Source organism: Pelodiscus sinensis, chromosome 5, assembly GCF_052426305.1.
Source record: "Pelodiscus sinensis isolate ZL-2025 chromosome 5, ASM5242630v1, whole genome shotgun sequence".
In the NCBI taxonomy this organism is placed as follows: Eukaryota; Metazoa; Chordata; order Testudines; family Trionychidae; genus Pelodiscus; species Pelodiscus sinensis.
The window spans coordinates 20,048,348-20,073,228 of NC_143056.1; the positions used below are offsets into that span (position 1 = coordinate 20,048,348).

General features: G+C 42.8%; 1 protein-coding gene across 9 annotated transcripts in view; it reads left to right on the forward strand.

Annotated features, from left to right (window-relative positions):
- The window catches only part of PPP1R13B (protein phosphatase 1 regulatory subunit 13B), a 158,180-nt gene that overhangs the window by 118,067 nt on the left and 15,232 nt on the right, over nucleotides 1-24,881 (forward strand). For 3 of the 9 annotated variants that reach the window (XM_075926477.2, XM_075926474.2, XM_075926478.2), the window contains 9 exons: nucleotides 1,207-1,308; nucleotides 2,399-2,573; nucleotides 2,963-3,159; nucleotides 5,131-5,295; nucleotides 6,360-6,540; nucleotides 10,344-10,502; nucleotides 17,572-17,741; nucleotides 21,819-22,320; nucleotides 22,987-23,750. In XM_075926477.2, the coding sequence (XP_075782592.2) occupies nucleotides 1,207-1,308; nucleotides 2,399-2,573; nucleotides 2,963-3,159; nucleotides 5,131-5,295; nucleotides 6,360-6,540; nucleotides 10,344-10,502; nucleotides 17,572-17,741; nucleotides 21,819-22,320; nucleotides 22,987-23,750 (2,415 nt within the window). Of the gene's footprint in view, nucleotides 1-1,206; nucleotides 1,309-2,398; nucleotides 2,574-2,962; nucleotides 3,160-5,130; nucleotides 5,296-6,359; nucleotides 6,541-10,343; nucleotides 10,503-15,635; nucleotides 15,750-17,571; nucleotides 17,742-21,818; nucleotides 22,321-22,986; nucleotides 23,751-24,881 lie in introns of all 9 variants that reach the window. The other 6 variants (XM_075926475.2, XM_025181583.3, XM_075926476.2 and 3 more) reach the window with 6 other exon arrangements.

The window sequence follows — 24,881 nt, forward strand, 5'->3', positions numbered from 1 at the left end:
GCCCTCCCACAAGGGACTGCTTTGAATACGAGCCCCACAGTTCCCAACTCAATGCTGCCCTCCATGGAGTAACTTTATGTCCACATCTAACATTTTTACCCAAAGTCTGCACAGCCTTCTACATCAACAAGCCTATAGTACTACCAGTGTTCTTCCCTAAGCCTCACGCATTCCCCAGGGATGTTGTTTCACACAGTCGACATCCGATGAGCTCTGGCTTTTTATATAGATAGAACATGACCATTCCGTAAATCCCTGCATCTGTTCATATCCATTGCACTGTTCTCAAAGGGCACGCCTATTTCAGCACAACGTATCTCCAAATGGTTTTCATCCTGCATACTACGATGCCATTCTCTCCGTAACAGGCCTCTGCCAGTTCCACCAAAGGCGCACTCTATTCGTGCAGCTGCAACTTTTACGGCCTTTCTCAGCAACGTAGCACTTAAAGACATTTACCATGCAGCCACCTGGTCCTCAGATCATATCTTCGCTAAGCACTATGCCATCATGCTGCAACTGGTGACTGATTCAGCGCTGGCTACTGTGGTACTATCTGCAGCCTCTAAGCAGTGACTCCCACCATGCGTGTCAGATAATGCTTTGTAGTCACCTTGCGTGGAGCACCCATGGGGACATCACCCGAAGAAGAAAAGGGAGTTACTCACCCTGTGCAGTAATGACTGTTCTTTGAGGTGAGTGTCCCTGTGGGTGCTCCATGACCCTCCCTTCCTCCCCTCTATTTGGAGTCCTGGTTACTCAGATGGAGAAGAGGAACTGAAGTGGGGGGCAGGCCAAGTTGAGCACAGCACGAGGCTCCCCTTGTGCATTTGTGGCCCACTGACAACTGCTAAAAAAGCTCTGCTCTGTGGCTCTGGGACATCCCTACACCTTGTATGGAGCAGCCACGGGGTCACACACCTCAAAGAACAGTCATTATTGCACAGGGTGAGTAACTCCCTTTTATGAAATTCTGATCTTGTGTTAGTGGAAGATCTGATTTGTGGCACTTGTAATCCCTTTGCTGGTTGCTTTTTAGCTGCAGTCAATATGCATAAAATTCAGAGGGAGAAAAGAAAACTTATTTTAGATTCTAATTCAGACTTAGAAATATTCTTAGACTACTGATATCTGGTTTTTATTATCACAAAATTCAATTTGTGTAAACAAATAATAATTTAATGTACTGCTTTTTGCTTTCTGCAGGTTGGGAATCCACGTGTTGAACTCACACTTTCAGAACTTCAAGATATGGCTGCCAGACAACAGCAACAGATTGAAAACCAACAACAAATGTTGGTTGCTAAGGTAAAAATACAAAGGAGTGGAGAAGAGACAACTGCAACAATGTGAATACTTAGATAAGATGTTCATACATAAAATATAAGTATACCTTCAACATATGTATATATAATTTTCATGAATTTAGAAAAAAACACTTGGAATTAAACTACACTGAATTAAAGAGCCTGAGAAATCTGCTGCATTAACAAATACTTCTAAATTCAGGCAATATAGAACAATACAGCTTAATAAACAGTAGATATGGAATGAATAGTAGACAATAATAAATGGTAGATATGGAATATTAGTATGACTTCTGTTTACATGCATCTTAAAATATGTTGTTGTTATTTCTTTGTGCTAGACTCACTTCCTAATTGTAAAGCATTTTATGACACCATTACAATTGCTATATGATATATAGGGGATATATTGTATGCTTGGACTACAGGACTAAAATACATTGAAATGGATTTAAGCTAACAATGTTCGTTGTACTTGCAGTTCTCTGAAGGAAATTATATTGGGGGGTGGAGGGGGGACATTTCCCTGGTTGTTCGGTGCATGGGTTGTCATTTGAAGAGCTAGAACTTTATCATGCTGCAGATCTCCTTTTCTTGCCTGTCTAAAATTCACTATGGACTATTGTTTGCTTCCTTTGGGAAATTGAGTAATGGAGGGTTGGAAGACATTTTGCAACAGCAGGAAGCATGTTGCTAGCAGCAGGAAACAAATGTTTAAGAAAGTTTCACAGATGTGTGGAATGTATGTTTAGTCTGAAACTGTTTTTGGTGTACATTTTGAGGTTTGACTTCATAGTTTCAAAAGCAGTGTTCCCTGTTTCTAGTTTTTAAGATATTTATGTAGGCACAATTCATAATAGATTTTTCTAAGAGCACTAGATTTTTCTAATGTACATTTTACTATCAAATCTTGACTGATTGTTTTTAAGAGAAGATATAGAGGCAAGAAGACTATCCTAAGTTGGTAGTAAAGTTTGGGTTTCTTTAAAGTCAAGTTTTGTTGGTTTTTTTTTTTTGTTTTGTTTTACTGTCATCCAGCTATTAAGAACATTTCTCTAAAATAAGATTACGTGGTCTCCTTGCTTTGGCAGGAACAACGTTTACGTTATCTGAAGCAGCAAGAGCGCCGTCAGCAGCAGTCTATTTCTGAGAGTGAAAAGCTTCAAAAACTTAAAGAACGAGTGGAGACCCAGGAATTAAAGTTGAAAAAAATCCGTGCCATGAGAGGACAAGTCGACTACAGCAAGATCATGAATGGCAATCTGTGTATGTAAATATTTCAGATCTATTTTTATAGTTAATCTCACTGTTGATATTTTGTACTGTAACTTGCAGATACTAGTAGAGTAACAGAATATTGAAATGAAAATTTGTTCTGTTTCTAGAAAAGGCCCTTTCACAAGTGAATTAATTAAATAATAAATTAAATTAATAGATGTTGTAAATATGTTCAGCTTTTTACAAATTATATTAGCAAGTTATAAGCATAAGTTTGTATACTGTTTTGTAAAGTTAAACTTATGGAAAAGCTTGTGTATGTAGGACTTGTTTACTACAGTTATCAATAGCTGTATATTTAGAACCATGAAAATACACAAGACAATTGTACTGGTATTTTGTTTAGTTGTGGTGATGTATTTTTTTTTAAATTATAGCTACTGAAATTGAGCATATCAGTGCCATGTTCCAGGAAAAGCAGCAGGAGTTACAAGCTGCAGTGTTAAAAGTGGATCAGCTAACTCAACAATTGGAGGATTTAAGGAAAGGGAAATTGAATGGATTCCAGACTTATAATGGACAGATGTCAGGACCTGCAGCTGTGGAATTAAAGAAGTTGTACCAAGAACTACAGGTAAACCATTAACTTAGGCATTTTTCACAGTATCTTGGTAAGGGAAAACTTACCTTCTTCCATGTAATGTTGCAACTAGTGTTGTACTTGTTTTCTGGGAAACCCTATTAACCAGTATGATGGTGTGTATGTTAATTTGTAAGGACATAAATCTTAGGTAAGGGAACTTCATTAGTTTTCAAAACCAGTTTTTATAACAATTTTTTTACTTGTAAATAATATAATAACCTTTATAAACATTTTGAAGAGGATTCATCATCAGTAAATAGAATGTATATGCAGAAATTGAACTCTGCATGTAAACTAGTGATTGTATATGTTTCCTTTTTTTCTAAAATTTATTATCTCAGACTAATTTTTCAGATCTTAGTAATTTCTTTTTTTGAGGTAGTAGGTATATCAAACTGTATACGCTGCTTTTGTAGCTAGAAAGTATGATTAAGCAGTGAAAATATCCATCGTAAAATGCAATATGAAAACATAATAGTGAATAAATGGTATAATTAAAATGTATAAGGGTTAAATAACAAGCCTGTCCTGATTATATTTAACAGACTCACTAGAAATAAAATATAAACTGCAAATACAAGAAAAATTTGAAGTTACCATATACTTTATTTCTCTAAGTAGATCTTTATAACTGTAGTGTGTTCTTATTAATTCAAAATGTTAAATGTTTTGTTTACAATTCTATGGTTTCTGGTTTATATATATGAAATTTTAAATATTTAACTACATGCCATTTTACCACGATTCATTGGTGTTCCATGGTTGAGATGTGAGCTCTAATATGTATTAATTTAAAAATGTGAACTAATGTGAAGTGATGTTTTTGGACAGTTCTCATTTTCTTGGAATGTTTGTATTTCTTTTATCCTTAGCTTCTGAACCTTGATCATAGATTCATATGATTTTTTTTTTAAAAGAGACATTCTTGTGTGATGATTTCATGCAATTTGGACATGTTCATTAACAATCACTAAAATATTTTTTTCTCTGAAGTGGAGGGAAACCTCATTTAAAGTATTATATCACCACAATATGATGCTTAATCTAATTTAATTCACATTTTTATTTAATTGAAAAATAAGTTACTTTTTCCCCGCGTCACTTACACTAGGTGGATTTCCACTTCTGGAACAATTCTGAGAGCTGGAAAGGCTTAAGAGATTGCTGAGATGACTGTATTGTTGCTTGTTGTCACATTGACTCCCTTACATATTTATCAAGATTAAAATTTGCCTCAGTTTCTTTGCATGCAACATCAACATGGGAAGTGGAGAAATGGGACAAACTATCAGAATTATTGGAGGTGCCAAAGAAAGCTAATGGGGACACAAGACAAATAATTTTGAAGGATGCCATGATTGATTTTAAACTGTAGAGGTAACCGCTTAACCCCTTAATCATTAGAAGCCTTCAAATGAAGGCTTCACCTTCTTTCTCATGTAGAGAGGAAAATCAGTGTCTAGCCTATGCACCAACAGTTCAGTTAGCATCCCATTCATGTACTGAGAGGTTTCATTTGGATTTGGAAACAGAATCAATAGCATAGCTTCTGTTGTTGAAATTTACATTTTCTTTTAATACTTTTTACCATCCAGATTATTAAAAATTAATTGACTTTATCTTTAAAATTACTATCTTATATTATGATTTAGTTTTCATCTCATCCGTGTTGCTTTATGAAACATCTTTATGTCTAGATGCTTGAAGTTGTCATAAATTGGATGCATTCAGCATATAATCATGAATATAAATTGCTTCCTGAGATACATTTTCTTTTGCCTCTTTTTCTAAAGAATTGTATTTCAATGAAAATGTTTACTTAACAGGCTTTGTAGAAGTGTAGTCTTAGAGCAAAGACCTTAGTTGATCTACATTACTGCATATCTTTGGATATCTTGTAAAATAACTTACAGCAGGTGAAATAAAGTATCTACTATAATTATAACAATTACATTTTTAAAGATTCGTAATAGGCTTAACCAGGAGCAGAACTCCAAGCTTCAGCAGCAGAAAGAACTGTTAAACAAACGTAACATGGAGGTGGCTATGATGGACAAGCGAATCAATGAGCTACGTGAGCGACTATACAAGAAAAAAGTTGAGGCACGTCAAAAAGAAAACATTCCTGTAAGATAAACTATTAAAAGGGCCACATTTTAGTTGTTTCATCGACCTAAAAAAGTTATAAAATGCACCTTTTTTTCCTCCAGCTGAAAAACCACAGTTAGAAAAACATTTATTTTAAAAATAGTAACCTTTAGAAATCCAGAATTGTATCATTCTTATCATAGACATTAGGAAGAGCTTAGATTATAATGTGTTTCCTTTTATTTTTAGGTTAGGAACTAGGATATTGTTTAAAATGCAGCAGTCACGATATTTCAGAAATGAGGTCTTAATTTTTGGCTTTCCATCAGGGCACTTGTTAGGGTTGAAGAATTAGTAAAATATGTGTTCCCAAAGATGAACGTTGCCATCCTCAAGACAGGCATTTTATTTAAGTGGTTTGATAATCTGCCCATAGATTAGTAACTTGGTCAACCAGTGCTTAATTTGTGGCAGGGTTTACAGGGCTGAACCCTGGAATTTCTAGGCTTGGCAGTTCATAGCCCCAGAACCTTTGGGCTTGCTGCATAGTTATGAAGGAAAAAAATTGCTTAAGCCCCAGTACCTCTTTCATTACATATTAAGCATGGTGGTCAGCTGCATGCTGGACACAGTATGAAGGGAGACCAGACATCCCAATATTAGGGGCTTTGCCTCACATAGGCAACTACTATCTTCCCACCCCGACCCAATTTTTCACACTTGCTATCTGGTCACCCTAACCGTATGTGTGTTTTCTGATGGCATGCACCTGATGACCAGGTAAAGGCCCAGATGGGATGGACCACTTAAAATTAGTTTAATTTTTTTAATGCCCCAGTAGAGCCCCAGCCTTACAATGTCTGGAGGTGAACAGAGCCCTTGAACAGAAGGAAAATATTTTCCTTGTGGTTGAGAACTCTGTATGGTTTCAGGTGAGCAAAGTCTATTTTGTGGAGTAGATATCTGCTTTTCTTGATAAAATTTGATTAACAAATTTGAGGTGACTTGTCTGCAGTGGGTAACTCTAGATTATTGAACCATGCTATTTCTTAACACACTAGTTAAATAGACATTTACACCATTTTTTATTTGTCTATTTTTAGTTAAATCGTATTAATGGAACATCATCACCACAATCATCTCTCAGTGCTTCGGGAAGAGTAGCAGCAGTGGGGCCTTACATCCAAGTTCCTAGTGCTGGCAGTTATGCTGTGCCAGTAGATCCAGTGAAACCACAGTCTCTCACTATTTCTCCAAGTGTGACTCATGGAAGATCTAAATCTGGTAAATACATAAATTTAATGGTTATTAAAATATTTGGGGAAAGAAGAAGAAAAAGTCCTCGGAGTTCCCATATCTTGACAGTCTTCTCTGGTTAAAGTGAGTTAGGCTTCTCAGAGCACATTAGTTATATGAGAAAGGTGTAAGGTATTTTTGTCTCTTCTCACTCATTCTTCCTAAGAGGCTGAGTGTATGCTGTCTCCACAGCACTGCCAGATTTCTACATGGCTAATTAATTGAATATGGCACCGACAAAAGAGTATGTGCAGGTGTGTGTGTGTGTGTGCATGTGTAAACAATACATTTCAAAATCCACTATGTAACTGCAATTTAATCCGTAAATAAAATACAACTAATTTTTGCCTCCTTTTGTTTTCATCTGTTTCAAGTATTCTGCTTTGTCTTAATTTTTGTTATTTATGTAGGATTGAGCTAGGCAAAATACACTGCTTCTCAAAAAATTAAGGTTAATTAATATGGAGATATACCTATATCACAGAACTGGAAGGGACTTTGAGAGGTCATCGAGTTCAGTCCCCTGCCCTCATGGCAGGACCAAGTACCATCCCCCAAAGCTATGATAAGATTTCCATTCTTATGTCTGTTTCCCCAGCAAGAAAAGAGCTTGCCAAAATAAGTTTGAAATTGGTTGGTTTGGGTGTGTGTGACTGTGTATGTGTATTCTGTTACTTCTGCATTGGAATGTCCTTTAGTATTCCAACTATCAGCTCCTTTCTCACTAAGGCTAATGAAGGAGCTTCTCTACACTAGTACCCATAGTATATACTTCAACATGCTGGCCCTCGTATCCTATAACTTAACAGTTCTGTCTGTTTTGTAATACTACTTCTCATATGGGGTCTGGGAAACCATCTACATCATCTATGCCTTGGGTGCTTGAGCCTATTGGCTTACATTTTCCCAGGGCTCTCTGCACTGGGCAATATGTCAGTAAATGTCTTAGTTAAAGTCAAAACTCTGAAAAATAGTAGTTAGTAATAAAGAGTCTCCTTAAGACTGAGAAGTGCACACAGTCCTAAGCCTCTGACCACAGCATGTGAGATCCACATGCCACCAGAGTCAATCACCTGTAACAATGAGGCAGTGTTATACCTGCGTTTTGATTATTAGAATTGAATACTCCCTCAAGCCTTGGACCTTGCTCCCTGAGGGTATGTCTACACTACAGAGTTAGTTCGAACTAACATCCGTTAGTTCGAACTAACTTTCATAGGCACTACACTAGCGCTCCGCTAGTTCGAACTTAATTCGAACTAGCGGAGCGCTTAGTTCGAACTAGGAAAACCTCATTTTACGAGGATTAAGCCTAGTTCGAACTAGCTAGTTCGAATTAAGGGGTGTGTAGCCCCTTAATTCGAACTAGTGGGAGGCTAGCCCTCCCCAGCTTTCCCTGGTGGCCACTCTGGCCAACACCTGGGAAACTCTATTGCCCCCCTCCCGGCCCCGGACCCCTTAAAGGGGCACGGGCTGGCTACAGTGCCCGTGCCAGGTGCAAGCCTGCCAGCACCCAGCCAGCAGACCCTGCACCTGGCACGGCTCGAGCCAGCCACCCGATGCCCCCCAGCCCTCCCCCTCTTCCTGGGACCAGGCTGGCGGCTCCCGGGAGCTTGCCCGAGACCGCATGAGGCGGGCACCTGCCTGGGCTAGTGCGGACATCATGGATCTCGTCCATGATCTCCGCACTAGGCACAGGAAAGTGGCCGTCTAGGGCAGGAGAGCTGCCAGCCTGGCCACCCAGGAGCAGGTGTGCATGAAAATCAAGGGGGTCCACTGAGACCCCCGACCCTGAGCCCTGAGCTTACAATGGCCGTCCTGGGTCAGACCAAAGGTCCATCTAGCCCAGTAGCCTGTCTGCCGACAGCGGCCAACCCTAGAGACCCTGGAGGGGATGGACCGAAGACAGTGACCAAGCCATTTGTCTCGTGCCATCCCTCTCCAGCCTTCCACAAACCTTGGGCAGGGACACCCCTCCTACCCCCTGGCTAATAGCACTCCAGGGACCCAACCTCCATGACTTGATCTCACGTCCCTTTAAACTCTGTTCTAAAGTTCTAGCCTTCACAGCCTCCTGCAGCAAGGAGTTCCACAGGTTGACTCTTTGCTTTGTGAAGAACAACTTTCTGTTACTAGTTTGAAGCCTGCTACCCATTCCTTTCCTTTGGTGTCCTCTAGTCCTTCTTTATGGGAACTAATGAAGAACTTTTCTGGATGCACCCTCTCCACCCAACTCCTGCTTTTAGAGACCTCTATCCTGTCCCCCCTCCGTCTCCTCTTTTCTAAGCTGAAAAGTCCCAGTCTCTTTAGCCTCTCTTCATATGGGACCTGTTCCCAACCCCTGATCATTGTAGTTGCCCTCCCCTCTCCCAGCCTCTCTCTTCCCCTCTCCCACCTCCTTTTCCCAGTCTCCCCCAGTTTTGTTCAATAAAGACAGATTCCATTTTTTAACACAATTGTCCTTTATTTTGTACATCAAGAAAAGGGGCTAGGGAAGGGTAAGTGGAAGGAGGTGAGGGAGGAATGGGGTACGAGCCCCCGATGGGGAGGACTGGGCTGGCTCTGCGGGCTTCTGGTGGTGGAAGCTCTCCTGCAGCCCCCCAATTGCCCCCTCTCCCCAGATGGCAGCCTGCGGCAAGTGCAGCTGGTCTGATGGCCGAGTGCTGTGATGTGCCCAGTGTGGGCACTCCGGGCACTCCAAGCCAGGACTGGTTTGCAAGCAGGGCACCTCTGAGAACTGTCTGTCCGGGGTGGGGGTCGGGTCCCTTTAAGCGCAGCCCTCGGCTAGCCTGAGACAGCATCTCCACGCTCTTAAGTCCTCCTCTGATGCCCTGCCGGCACTGCTTCCGGCCATCCTTAAGCCCGGTTCAGGGTCCACTTAATGTGGACATGCTAGTTCGAATTAGCAAAATGCTAATTTGAACTAGTTTTTAGTTCTAGACGCGTTAGTTCGAATTAGCTTAGTTCGAATTAACTAATTCGAACTCAGTTAGTTCGAATTAGCGCTGTAGTGTAGACGTACCCTGAGTGGGCAGCTGAACCATTCCATAGGCTATACCCTAAGTACTTAGCATTCATCCAAGAGCAGGTTTAGCTGGATTGCCAATAAATCTTGCTCTTCATAAAATAGGGTCTGCTGCTAAAAGCCAAATGATTAATACACAGTCAGAACTAAAAACTATCACTTCCTTATGCTGCTGTACATTTTGTATTCAGCCATGATCTTTAGTTTCTGGAACATTACAGAGGCACTAGGGAAACCATACGATAGGGCCACGAATTGAAATGACCTAAAGGGAATTAAAAAGGCAGTTTTCTCTCATCCTTTTGTGATATCAAGTGTCTTGAGATACTTTGGTTTTCTTACCATATCTAGTAGTTCATTCCCATATGGACACTTTGTTCACTTTCTGGTAGTTGGCACAAAATCTTCTAGTCTCTTCCTCACTTACTCAGAGCTACTGAATTCTACCACAAAGCGTTACTCTGCACTAGACCTTTTTAGACTGTAAAAGAGAGATTCTTCTAAAACTTTGTTAGTGTAGACTACTTATTATGTTACATGCCTATGACACTGTATTTAAAGATTTTTCAAAAGAGCTGTATATGAAAATATTGTCTACCCACTGCTAGAAAAAAAATCAAATTTGAATTTTTTTTATTTCAAGTGTTGTATTTATTTTTACATTTCTGAGTTTTCCTGTTCTAATTTCTCCATGTCAATAAGTTGTAATTTTTCCACTACTTGTTTCTTTCTTTTGTGTGTGACTGAATCTGCCTGTGTCTTGTAGAGACAGACTATGGGTGTGTGAACAAATCTCCAGGAACCTGGAAGATTTCTGATTTAGACATAATAGTGGATCCTATTCTGTCACCTCCCACTTCCTCTCTTCAGTCTGCTGTTCAAAGTGTCATCTGCCTGGCACCTACTCTGTCTGACACGCTATACTGTGAGTCTGTGGATGATAGCTGACTAGTTAAGAATGCCAGCTTTTAATATGGTCATCTGAGCTTATGCATACAGATGCATATTAAACAGCAATTTAAAAAATGGTGCTGTGTCCTGGCATACAGTATATTTTCTATTATTATGTAACCATTCTAGGAGGACAATCCTGGGGATTAAAAGGAAGTAAATGGATTTGGGCCAAATTCATTCCTTGAGTATTGCCAGTTGTGTTATACCAGGGATGAGTTTGCCCCATTGAGGTTTTAGGCTGAAAAAGATACTGGAAGTATAGTTACAAAAACTTATTAGAAACTTGATATTGGTCATCAACCTATAAAATAGGGTGTATTCACAATGTTTACGGGATGTGGCATGTGTAGGTTTACTTTGGAGATAGGATTCTGTATGAGGCTCTGAGGGTTTATGGTCTTTGGCACTGCAATTTGAGAGATTTGTTTTCTGGTCTTGGTGTGAAATCTCAGTCCACTGAAGTCAATGGCAAAACTCCCATTGACTTCACTCAGACCAGGATTTTACCCTTGGTTTTGCAATTCATTTGCTACATGACTACGGGTAAATAAAATGGGATAAGCATGATTTTTGTTTAACAAGTGGTCTGAACTCTATGAATGCAAAGTGTTATTAAGGGTTCAAATATAATAGTAATAGTGAAATTGGGTATCTTCAGATTGTCAGTTTACAGCAGGGGTTGGCAACCTACTGCACGTGGTTAAGTGGCATGTGAGCCAATTTTCACTGGCATGCGAGCCTCCCGGCTAGATCTATGCTGACCGTATGTCCTGGAAAGCCCCACCAGACATTTCACTATTTGATGGGAAGAAGTGACCAAGAGCAGCAGTGTGGCTGCCCACTGTGGGGGGCGGGAGGAATACTGAGCTCCGCTCCTCCCCACTCGCTGGGGGAATGACAGTGCAGTGATGTTAGTTGGGATTGGTCCTGCCTAGAGCAGGGGGCTGGACTTGATGACCTTCTGAGGTCTCTTCCAGTTCTATGGTTCTATGATTCTATGTCCAGAGGCTTTCCCTGCTGCTCCATTGGCCCACCAATGGGAGTGGCGGGATAGTGCTTGGGAGCAACAGGGATGCGAAGCCAGGTAAACGCCCCTCCTCATGCCAACACCACTGCACCCAAATCCTCCCTCCCCGTTTCCCTGTCAAAACCCCTAGTTTGTTCCTATACTCTCCCTTGCTCCTGCACCTTCCCTCCTGGCTAAACACCCTACTCCCAGCCTGCTTCTGCACCCTACCTCCCACCCACACCTTGCATCCTCACCCCCTCCTGCACTCCATCCCCCATCCCTGCCCTACTTGCTGGTAGCTCTGTGCTGCACACTGAACCCCTCATTTTTGTCCCCACTCTAGAACCTAAGGTTCCCCAACCGTGCCATAAATAAAGAAAACATTGAAAACTTTTCTATTGGACATAAATGTATATGGGTAAGCCTATGGAAGCCTAATCCGAACTAGCTACTCCGTGCCGCATGTAGCCTCGCGGCACGGGGTTCGAACTAGCCGGCATTTAAAAATGGCGCCGGCCGGCTTCATGCAAATGAAGCCCGGGAAATTCAAATCCCGGGCTTCATTTGCACCTGCGGATGACTACATTACCCCCACTAGTTCGAACTAGTGGGGTAGTGTAGACATACCCTATTTTACTTTATTTAAAATGAAGTTTGGTAAATTAACATGAGAACATTAAAATGCTTAGTCAGTTTAGTGATAGAGGAAGTGGGTCTGGCCCACGAAAGCTCATCATCTAATAAACCATCTTGTTAGTCTTTAAAGTGCTACATTGTCCTGCATTTTGCTTTAGTCAGTTTAGTAATTTAAGTCAAACTATTCTCCCTAGCTGCACCACTAGCAAACTGGCTTGGGCGTAATTATGTAGTTAACGGTGAGTTTCCATTAGCAACTGGTGGTCCGTGGAAAGATTTGCATTGAGCCAGGTGGTCCATGGGATACGCAGTGAAGAGAGTCTCTTCCTCCCTCGTCATGGCCCAGAAAAGGAGAGTTAAATCTTGGCATGCCACTTCAGAAAGGTTGCCGACCCCTGGTTTACAATATATTATTATTGTTAGAATATACTAGTAAAATTACGAAATAATTAGATTAAATTTGTGTGTGTGAGAGAGAAGCTTGGTAATAGTTAGTGGGCTGAGGGATATTGAAGGGAACATGGATTTTGGAGGGAGTATGAGCAAAAGATAAAGGTGATAGAAGTGTTGTGAATGCTGAAAGAGGACTAGCTAAGGGAAACTAGGTTTGTAGGAGTGGCTGGTTTAGGGAAAGATGGGAAAAGCTTAGTGGCTACAGGAGGATGGTAGCCTGCAAGGAAGGGAAGGATTTGAAGATAACTGGGGTTCACAAAGTTTGTCGGGGGCAGCTGATGGACTTTTTTAGAAGTATCCAGGGGAATAACTCGATAGTTTGGAGAAGATGCAGGGAATAGCTAGGTTGGTGGAGGGTTCTTGGGAAAAGATGGAGTTATATGGAAGTGGCTTGGTGATTCTTGTGGGCAACTGGGTGGGGAGACTTAGGGCTGGATAAGAGCAGAAGGCATCAGGGACCTGTCAGGGGAGCAGGTCAGCTTGGTGAGTAGTGGTGTCGGAGTTAGGAGACTGGCTGGTGCTGGGTAGGAAAGCCTAGGGCCGGTATTGCATTGCCCTTGCCTCTGTCCTTACCTTTGCCTCTGCTTGCTACTGCTGTCAGTATCAGGTCTTCTTTGTTCCTAACAGCTGATCATTCTGTGTTCACATCCAAAAGGGGGAGCAGCAAACAACAGTTACTTGTCTACCTACTCTGCTCAGCACCTCTCCAGAGCAGCTGATGGACTGTGGCCAGAACTGTAATTGTAGGCTATTACTGCAGTTTAGCTGAATATGTGACAATCCATTTAGGCAACAATGTGAGAGACCGTCTCCATGCATGTATGCCACGTCAAGTGCGTGATACTTGGCAGGCATATTTGACAGACAGATGGGGGATAGAAAGATGAGATTAGTTGCATTCTGACGCTAAAGGGAACCAAGAACTTGTTTATATAGTGCCATAGGCAACATCAGAGAATTGTAAATTTTAGTCCTCACTAGTGTAGCTTTCACTAACTGGCCCAAGTGTACCCTGCAGACACTCAGTGAAAATTGCCTAATGCACATTGAAATAGAGCTGGAACTAAGGGACTTTTTACTGCACACAAATAGGGTCCACATATGTTAGTATTGAGCACACCATTGTGGACTAAAATTTACACCTTTCTGGTGCAAATTAAAGCAACCTGTAGTCCAGCTCTGAAAGAGACACCAGGGAGGTTAGGAATGGGCCCAGGCAAAATAGGGCTGGGGGGCTGGATCCAGCCCACCAACTCACCAGATCCAACCCACGGACACAGCAGGGAGCCTCAGGCAACTTCTTGCTTGCCCTGTCCCCTCCTGGACACCACTCAGAAAAGCAGCTGCCAGGCTGTTTGTGTTTCACCACTGGGGCAGGGGCAGAAGATTCATATGATGTCCCTGCCCCAGCACAATCCCACTGGCCGGTTTCTGGCCAATGGCAGCTGCCTGTTTGAAGAACAGGCAGTGTGCAAAGCACCACTCCCCTGCCCCCTCTGACTCTTATTCACAGATGCACATGGCCCCTGCAGCCTGTGCAGGGATGGGGCAGGCAGGGCGACTGCCTGGGAGTTACCTAGGTAAGTCTCCTGGTCAGAGCCTGCCTCTGGCATCCCTTCCCCCAACCCTCTTTCCCCCCTATTCCTACTCCCCTTCCCCACATAACCCAAAACCTCTGCCCCCCCTCCTGCACACATATCCCCTCCCAGATCCTGAACCCCAATCCCCTGCCTTAGGTCATAACCCATACCTCTGAACCCCCTTTCTGCAACCCAGTCTCCTGCCCCAGCTCACAGTCCCCTCCTGCGTTAGGCCACAACCCAAACCTCTGCACCCCAATACATTGTCCCTGGTCACAACCCAAGACCCTGTACTCCCTCCTGCAGTTCAGTCCCATACCCCAGGTCATAACTGTCTCCTTCACCCAAACTCCCTCCTAGACCCCTCATGCCCTTCTGTACCCTGGTCACTTACCCCTAGTAGGGATGTAGACAAGAATTGACTACTTAACTACTCGATAAGTATAAGCTTATCAGGTAGTCAAATAGAGTACTTGACTGATCACTTCTCTCCCCCCCTCCCCCTTGCTGCTCTGTATGAGAGGGGGCAGGAGATGGAAACAGGAGCCAGTGCTGGAGGGAGCTGTCTCCATGGTGCTGTTCCCCCCCACCCCCCATTAGAGACAGCAGCTCTGTACTTGTCAGGCCGAGGTTCACTGCAGACAGAGGCCCCTCTGGCAAGCAGCCCCTGTTCACAGTCTGTCTGGCTTAAGCTAGCTCCTGATGCAGCTCTGCAGAGGGCCCCTTTATTGACTAATCGTGTATTCGATACAAATTGTATTGACTACACGATTAGCCAGATAACTGCTATTTAACATCCTTAACCCCAAATTCCCTTCTGCACCTCCATCCCAGACCCCATGACTTCTCCATTAATATCATGGAAGAGTGCGGCCCTTGACCACTTTCCAAAATCTTGGCGTGCCCCCCAACAAAAAATATTGCCCACTCCTGGATTAGAGAGTCTGAGGTCGAATGTGTTTGGTTCCCATTCCTCACCTTAGAATTCTAAGGTTAAGTGCACTTCTCCCTGGAGTTCTAAATATCGAAATGTTATACTCAAAGCACACTTTTTGTGCAACTGCCTAACTCTTTGAGCATTCTTTTTAAACCTATATGCATGTGTATTTGTAAGAGTGAAATATCTTTTAGGTGTCTTGCTGTTTCTTATCCCTTAAATATGTTTATTGCTTCCTTCTTTTTGTTCTTAACTATTAAATGTATGGCTAAATCGTCATTACTTTGTTTAGTATATTAGGATATAGAAATTTCTGGAATTGATCTATGAACTGGAAGCATAACAAACATGATAGAATTAAATAACATCTTAGGTATATCGTGCCTTAAATATTAATTCAATGTACTGTTCATATTTAGAAAGCTTGCCCTTATTTAGAGGCACATATATTTTACTTCTGTCTCTTTTGGTCTTACTCTTATTAACTAGATGATGGTAATAAAAATAAGGTGCACGGTTCATGGAGAATGTCAGATCTTGATGTCGGTCCTGACTACAGCACTTCCTGGCATGCTGCAAACTCTGAAAAGCAGTTTCTGGACTGTATGTTATACAAAGTGCTTTAGGCAAAAATCCACAATGATCTTAATTTTATTAATTAACAATCAGAAAGCATTCTTATCCCAAAATAATTATTTCTGAAAATTCAGCCTCGATTGACTTGAAATTAAACTTTTTGTGTGTGGAACATTTAGGAAAGATAATTTAAAAAGTAATTCAAAGATAATTACAAGGGCAGTTCACATGCTGAGAATGTAACTTTCAAATGAGTAAAGGATAGAAAATAGATCACATAATCATGTGGACTAAGGGAAAGAAAGATTCATAAGCTGACAGACTCTGAATGTGAACTGGCCTGGTGGAAATACGGGTTGCTGAATGATCTCCAGATTCTAACTTCTTTAGAAATTAGATGTTAAATAAAAGTTCCTCAGGTTAATAAGCCCTAAGATGAGTTACATTAACTACATTGTATCCGTGATACCCTTCTATGGCCTATTTGTGGGATAACAGTCAAAGTTATTTTTGGAAAAAACTGTACGAAATAGTGTATGATGACATATCTGGAAATAGAAAAAAGGATCAATGAGAGGCCAAATTAAATAGATTATTTTTCTGTAAAGATATGATGAAATGGAAGGCTTTGTCATTGGATATCACTGACCTTCATTTAGTCTCATTGAGATTTCAGGAATACCAATAAATCCTCCTTTCTCCACAATAGACTTGGCATTTCAGTTACTATTCTCTGGTAAAGTAAAACTGTACGTGCCTCTCTTGCAGGCCATCAGTACTACTATTAAATTGTTTTGCTGTGATCATTACAGAATAGTGGGGGGTGGGCGGGATGAAAACGACTATTCACCTCATAGAGCCAGAGTGAATCTAGCAACTGAAATACGCTCTTTTGAACAGGACAACAAAACACTAATTTAAAACTTTTACAGTGTAACAACATAGGTTTAATGTTCAGAAAGTTTTAAAACTTGTATCCTAGTTGAGAAAATAGAAAGTGAAATGTTTCCTCCAATTACTATAATTGTACACTAAAACATAAAGGACTCAGTCAAGGGCTGGCTGCTTCAGTTTGCATGCAACTCTGCATAATAATTTTGCATGGAATGAATAAATATGCCAATGGCTTGAAATTTTCAATTAATTAAAGATTTAATTTTTCAGAAATTAATGTTAAATGGGGAGCCATTTATAATCACTAAGGTTAGTGGGAAGAAAAGAAAGACATCAATGTCTACTTTGGGAGATTTTAATTTGCTGGAACTAATGTGTTGCACCACACAGCTATAACAGGTCTTTACTTACAGCTTACTACATATCAATGATTCTGGGCCAAATTCTGTTCTGCAGAATGCAGTTTTACAGGTGCAGATTTGGAAAAACACTACTGACATCAATTCAGTTACTCGGGATATAAAATAATATAATTGATACAAGGCTAAATTCAGCAATGTAGCTCGGTAGTTCACAAAAAAAAAATCAAATATTAAATTCTAATGGCATATTTCTGTGTATAGATAAACTTTTTAAAAAAGTTTAATTTTAGAATATGGTACCGGAAATTGCAGTTAGTACCAAAATGTTCATTGTGTCATTAGAACTGATTTTAATATAATTAATTTGAATGTAAAAGGGTAACAAATAGCCTGTTGTTCCTGGTGGTTAAGCTTTTGTTATGTTCTTCTGGCTCAGACTCTGACATTAATGAGAACTTGTTTGATTTTTGGTATCATATTAATCCCGTTGTGGTTAAGATAATTTGAATAATGCATTCCACTTCAAATATTTTGCTTGTTTACTGTGGTGGGCATTGGTATACATAAATATCACATTTTCCCTCTATTTCAAGCTAATGATGGAAACTGGCCAACACTTAAACAGAGTTCAGCACCCGTGGCAAAACCACCTCAGATCTCCAATGCAGACTGGAAGGAATCAAGCATGGATACTGCTTTAAAACAAGGAACTGTATCCAGTCAGCCTTTGCCATCTTCAGTATTAGGAAGTACTGATAAGCTGGTAGGTTTTTTATTTGGTGCTCTTTAGCTTGGGGCATATAAAAACCATGACCTCATAATGTTCGTCAAATTTTTATAGTATTTTTATGAATCTTTGCTAAAATTTCTGACTATGTCTTTGTCCTCTCTGGCAGGGTTTGCCTCTGGTCCCTGCTCATCTTACTTCTTCCCTTCAGTTTATCAAAAATGTCACTAATAAAATCCTCTTCATTTCCCTTCTTCAAATTCCTTCACTGTCTTCCTATCTCTTATCACATCAAGTTTCAACTAGAGATGTGAATTGTTAACTGGTTAACTAGTAAGCATCACCTTTACTTGGTGATGGTTACTGGCAGGGTTCCCTGTACAGTGCGCGCCTGTGTGGGTGCACACCAATAATTTATTTTCTGCCCACCCCCTCAGCAGAGCCATGCAGTTGCAGCCCCTGCTGCTCCCAGAGGTGGGGCCACATAGTGGGTGACTACCCACCCCAGAAGCAGCTGGGCATTCACCACGCAGCCTGAGTGGCAGCTGCTGGAGCTGACGCCTGGGTTGTGGTACTAAAAGTAGCAACATGGCCTGGCTCCAGTCCTGGCAGATGGGGCCGCTGCCCAACGTGTGGCCCAGCCCCTGGGAATGGCTGGGGCCACGTCTGCATGGTGGCTGCTGGGGCCAGGACCATGGTACTAAAAATAGCACCATGGACCTCGCTCAAGTCCTGGCACACGGAGCGTGCTGCCCCATGTGCCAGGACTGGAGCCGGGCCATGGTGCAGCTGCTCCTGAGCTGGGGCCACAGTACTAAAAATAGCACTGTGGCCCTGGCTCCTGCACCAGCACACAGGGAAGCTGCCCCCCATGCTGCCTTGCCCAGCAGTGTCAGGATGGCAGAAAATAAGGGAAGAGGCTGGGGGATAACTAAGTGGAAGGTGGGGGTGAAGAGAGGAAAGAGCTTGTACTGAGGGGAGAAGAAGGGGTCAAGGCAGGAGAAGAAAGAGGAAGGCATCCAGGGGGAAGGGTGGAGGAGAGACAAATGCCAGGGAGCCAAGAGGAGACAATGAGGGGAAAGGGCAGGAGGAGCAGGGGTGGGGGGAATGGGAAGATGTTAATGGGGGTGGGGGAGGGGAGGAGGCAGGATGATGCTAGGAGAGGAGAGGGGAAGGGCAATGGGGCAAGAAGAAGAAAGAGGAGAGGGGAAGAGTGGGTGCTGGAAGAAGAGGGATTGAAAGAAGAGATGGCCATGAAGAGGGCGGGGGTTGGAGTAAGTCATGTGTGAGGGCGCAGAGGGGTGTGAGGAGAACTGGGGCATAAGGTGGTGAGGAGGGGGGAACTAGGGAAGAAGAGGGAAAGGGGGGCAGGTGTTGGAAGGGCAGGGGCAGAGAGGAAATGGGGAGGCACCAGGAGCGTGCAGGGGGTAAGGAAAGGTGCAGGTGCTATGGGGATTGTGGGGGTAAAGCAGAAGAGCAGACATGGGGCCGGGAGAGGAGAGGAGTGAAGTGGTACCAGAGGGCAGAGGAGAGAGGCAGGGCAGGTGGGTAGAGGGAAGTGTTAGGAGAGGGGTTGGGGAGGGGAGCTAGAGGAAGGCTGGGCACAGAGGGGAAGATGAGGTGCAGGAATCAGTGAGGTTGGGGAGGTAGGGCAAGTACCAGAAGGGCTAAGGGGAGTGAGAAGTGAAGGAGCCAGAACAGCAGAGAGGAGGTGGGGGGGGGGGCAGCAGCTTGCACGAGGGGAGCAGATGGGACGAAGGGAGGATGGGAGACATGGCAGCAGAGGGGGAAAGTGAGAGATTATAATTTAGGTTCCACAATGGCACACATCTGAACAAGCGCACATGACCTCAATATTGGTGCACAAGAGAAAACTCACTCCGCTCATAGAGAGAAAAATCTTAGAGGGAATACTGATTACAGTTAACTGGCAGTCCAGACAAGCTGGAGCATCCACAATGCAGCACAGTAGGTCTGGCCTGGCTCAAGCAGCCCTCCACCTGCGGTGTAGCAGGTAGGGTTGCCAGGTGTCTGGTATCTTACCGGACAGTCCAGTATTTGTGCCCTCGGCCTCATAAAAAAAATCAGACAATACCCGGACATGTGCAGTGTCTGGTATTCTCTGATTTTTCCAGCTGGGCACCGGACAGAAGCCTGACGTGGGCAGGAGGAGTGGCTGGGACTCCCAGCCACTCCCTCCGCCCCTGCCAGGCTTCTGATGGGACCAGAGGCTCCCAGTGGCCATTGCAGCCCTGCCTCCCAGCTGGGACTCCCAGGCTGGGAGGCAGGGCTGCGATTGGCACTAGGAGCCTCTGATCGCATCAGAAGCCTGGCGGAGGGAGTGGCTGGGACTCCCAGCCAGTCCCCCCGCCCCCAGCAGGCTTCTGTGTAATCACAAGCACCCAGCGGCGATCGTGGCCCCGCCTCCCAGCTGGGAGTCCCTAAAATGTCCGGTATTTTCTGAATTTTTCCCCGGTCAGGAGGCAAAAATTCTGGGCACCTGGCAACCCTACAAACACTCAGCGCCCGGCCTCTCCCCTGGCTCCCTACAACCCCAGCCCCCTTGCTTACCTGGTTCCCCAAGACTGCTGGCACAAAATGGCTTCCGGCCAAAAGACCTAGGGGAAGCAATGCCTTCCCCTGGGTCTTAGTGCTCAACTTCTCCCCTGTTCCCATCTCTCACTCTTGAAGGGAATATGCTGTTTTAAATTTTTTTTTGGGGGGGGGGGGGGCTTTTATTTTGTTTGTTTTTGTTTTTTTGCTCAACAACTTTGGTCTCCCCCCCCCCTTTTGTTTCCCTTCAACAGAATTTTTTTCCCAGGTTTTTTGGGGGGGGGGGGGTGTCAGTATTTTTGTTTCAACCATCTGGCAACCCAAGTGGCAGGCATGGCCTAGCCGGAACAGCCTGGCACACTGCAGGTGGGGAGCACACCAGCTCGACTGGACTAGTTCCTGCCTGCAGTGAGCCTGGCCTGGCTGGCTACTCCAGCCAGGTGGGGGAGTGCTCTAGCATAGCTGGAACAGCCCTTGTCTGCGGCATGCATGGCCTGACTAGAGGAGCTAGCTGCACTGCGAGCAGAAGGCTCTCCAGCCAGAGCAGCTCCCATCTGCAGTGGGTCTGGCCTGACCAATGCAGTCCTGCCTGTGGCAGGCCTGGCCTGGCTGGGGCAGCCTTCCTTCCCAGCTTAACCAGTTAAACATAACATCTAACTCTAGTTAATTGATTAAACGGAACTTTACATCCCTAGTTTCAAATCATCTCCTTCACCTTCGGGGTTCTGTGTATTGCCAGTCATGTACATCTCTGCTCTCACTTTCTCCCACTCTTTCCCTCAAGCCCTTTCTTACTATTCATCTTTTCTCTTTAAAAGTTTTGTTTCCTCCTCCCTTCTCTGTTTCACATCTTTCATGTTGCAACTTGCTGTTGCTGCTTGGTATAACTTCACATTTTCCCACCGGTCATCTCCCTCTTCTTTTCATTCAAAATCCTTAAAAAAAAAAAAACATTTATTCTTCAAATCCATATTGCACTGTGCCAGCCAGTATTTCCTTTTCGTGTCCTCCTGCGTTTGCACCATTGCCCAGTAATTTTTTTTTTGTATACTGTAAGCGCCAAAGAATGATTTTTTTTTTTTTTTTTGGTTAAAGCGCAATGTAGGTTTATTGCACTTTATTACCAAATGGATTGGGGGGGAAGGGGGGTCAAACCTGCAAACTTGGGAGCCTGAAGTGAGGCATTCAGGTTTGAAAATTGGGTCCTTTATTATTTAAATATTTTTTTGATTCATATTTACATATAACGATTGGCAAAGTCTTTACACTGGACTTATAAAATGTGAGCATGCTCTTTCTCTCTGATACATAGTGATCCTTTTGATCTTTGTCTTTTGTGAAAAATTCTCCTAGAAGCATAATATCTAATACAGTTTTAAAAGCTTGGTTCATAACTGTATATATATATGTAAATATATACTATTTATTCCTTGTCCTTCGGGAATATGAATCTGATTAGTTAAGTTGTATGTATTTTTATTCATAGTTATTTTTATTTTATTTATGAGATGCTGCAGTTTGCCCAGTTTTTCATACACTACTTGTATTGTTCTAATGTAGGGTCTTGATATAGGGAAAGTGCCACCTACCATCCCTGGTGTAAGTAAGCAGTTGCCTCAAAACTATGGAACCTATCCAAGCTCTGTTCCATTAGGAACATGTTCTACAAATTCACTGGAAAGGCGGAAGGATGGCAGCCTACCAAGACCTGGCTCCAGTATAACAAATCGGCAAAGACCTATTCCATTACCACCATCAAGCAATATACATCAGCCTAGTTCATCACAGCAAATACAGCAGAGAATTTCTGTACCACCTAGCCCTACATATCAGCCTTCTGGTCCCTCCTTATTTCCTGGTGGAGATGGCCGGCCTGAGCTCCCTTTAACTGTAGCTATCAGGCCTTTTTTAGCTGATAAAGGATCAAGGCCTCAGTCTCCAAGAAAAGGACCACAAACAGTGAACTCCAGTTCCATCTACTCAATGTATCTTCAGCAAGCAACACCACCAAAGAACTATCAACAAGCTGTATACAATACTCTAAATAAATCAGTAAAAGCAGGTAGACTATATATATTTATTGCTTTTCCCTTTGAAATAGATTCCTATCACTTCAGACCTACTTGGTAGACTTGTTTTTGACCTGTTTGTAATAAATAATAATTTAGTTGAAATTAATATAAATATATTTCCCTTAAAAGCATTATTTTGTTGTTTGAATAACTTACCTGAATTTGGGGGGAAAGAGGAATTTTTTGTTTTTTCTTATTCAGACAGTATGGCATCACTATTTAATTTAACCCCATTTGTAGTTTTTGAGATGGGAAATAGGCATGTGCTGAGAGATGTCTTTATTTAAAATATAAACTATCTATTGGAACAGTATGGAGTGTATTAGTTATAATATGTTGTATTCAGATATTTGTACGGAGCTTGATTAAAGAAATGCAGTTTGTGGTAGGTTTTTCTCTTAAACAATCTTCCTCTTACCATTTGTTCATGATTAGTTTATAACTATCAGAAGTATCTTCATCGCTAACAGATGAGTATTGATATCCTAGTTTGATCAGCCAACAAAGTGATAAATTATGACATAACATAGCTATTGACAACTTTTCTTCTATATTGATTTATGAATAAATAGCAACGCTGACACCCAGCAGCTTATTGCATGACATCTTGTATAAATTCAGAACAGTCCCTCACTCTTTTATTTTCTCCTCTTCAGTTTATGGAAAACCTGTCTTACAGTCTGGGTCAACCTCTCCTTCGCCTTTACCATTTCTTCATGGATCTTTGCCCGCCCACACATCACAGCCACAGTCTCAGCCTCAGACCGAGTTCACTGAAAAAGATCAAGAGCTGGAAAACGTTCCACCATCAGGTGAAAATAGCAATGTGGAAAACATTCCTCGACCTCTCAGTCCTACTAAGCTTACACCTATAGTGCATTCACCCCTACGATATCAAAGTGATGCTGATCTTGAAGCTCTTAGAAGAAAATTAGCCAATGCTCCTAGGCCATTGAAGAAGCGTAGCTCAATCACTGAACCTGAAGGTCCCAGTGGACCGAATATACAGAAGTTATTGTACCAGCGCTTTAATACACTTGCGGGAGGAATAGAAAGTGCTCCTTTTTATCAACCAAGCAATCCACAGGAGCTTATAGGCAACTTGGCAGATGTTGATAATGGAAACACTAGCACCAATGGCAATATTGAAGAACCTATTTCTGTGCAACCAATAGTTGCTGTTCCTGATGAACCTCCTCCTTCATCAGATGCCAATGATAATGAATTGCCTTCTCCTGCCACTGAGGAACAGATTAGCACTGAAACCACTAACCAAACATCTGAGACAACTGAAGACAATAATAACAATCCTGCAGTAGTCCCTTCCACTGATCAGTCACCAAGTCCCATACCTGAGGTCAGCTCCCCAATAGAAGATGAAGTCCCTGTGCCACCAGCTGTTCCTCCTCCACTTCCTCTAGTAAGTGATTGCAGAAGTAAAGTTGTATTATATATTATTCTTGGCCTTTGGCAATAGCCGTATGGTCAAGTACTCCTGTGGTGACTGGAAGACAAAAGGATTATGCTAAATGATATTCAAGATCATGAGAGGTTTCTGGTATCAAAGGAATAAAAGGAAAATGAACACAGCACCATAGAAAATTCCTATGAATAAGTTGACAGGAATGCTGTTTCTGTAGTAATATTGCTTTGGATGTAACTCTGGCTAGATAGTAAGGAAGGATATGCACATGTTTTGTTGGTGGTTTTGCAAGTTCAGGGTTCTGCATATCCCCTAGCTCGGGATGGGCAATAATTTCAGAAGGGGGGTGATCCCCCACCCACTGACCATAATAGGCCTGGGTGTGGGGAAGTGTGTGAAGTCTCCCCCCGCCATACCTCTGGCAGCAAGAAGAGAATTTACATGTTCCCCCTGCCCTCAGGCCAATCAAGACCTGGGGGACACAGAGCTCATGAAGTCTCTCGCTCCCTGCCCCTGCACCTGCCCCTGCCCTGCAAGGGGCGCACAGCACTTAGAGTGAACCTCTAGCTGTTTAGCTGGCGGTTCACGCTAAGCACTACATGCCTCTGGAAGGGAAGGAGACTTCACATGCTCCCCCATCTCAGGCCCTGATTGACCTTGGGGTGGAGTTGCGGCAGGGCATCCGTGAGCTGAATCAACCTGCTTGGCAGGCTGGATCCAGCCCTTGGAGGCTCTCTTGCCCACCCCTGCATTAGTTGGAGAACTTTCCCTGAAATAACTCCTTGCCAAGAGCTGAATTCCAGAATCAGATTTCCATTTAAAAACATTTTTGACGTCAGGCGTTGGAAAGATTACTGTAAACATGAACCTGAGTTGAAAATGCGGCAGTGATGCTTTCCTAATTCTGTAAGCAGTCTGAAAAAACAGCACTGGGTGGTGTGAACTACCCATATTCCCTTCAAAATATGCCCCAAAAATAACAACATAAATGCCAACGTTGTTTATATTAGCAGAAACATCTAATGTGCTTATCCCACAATTCAAATTATCTTCCATGGCTTCCCCAGGTGCCAAGACCTCCAGCTGCCCCCCTTCCAGGTGCAAAAGCTTCCAGTTTCAGCCTGGCAG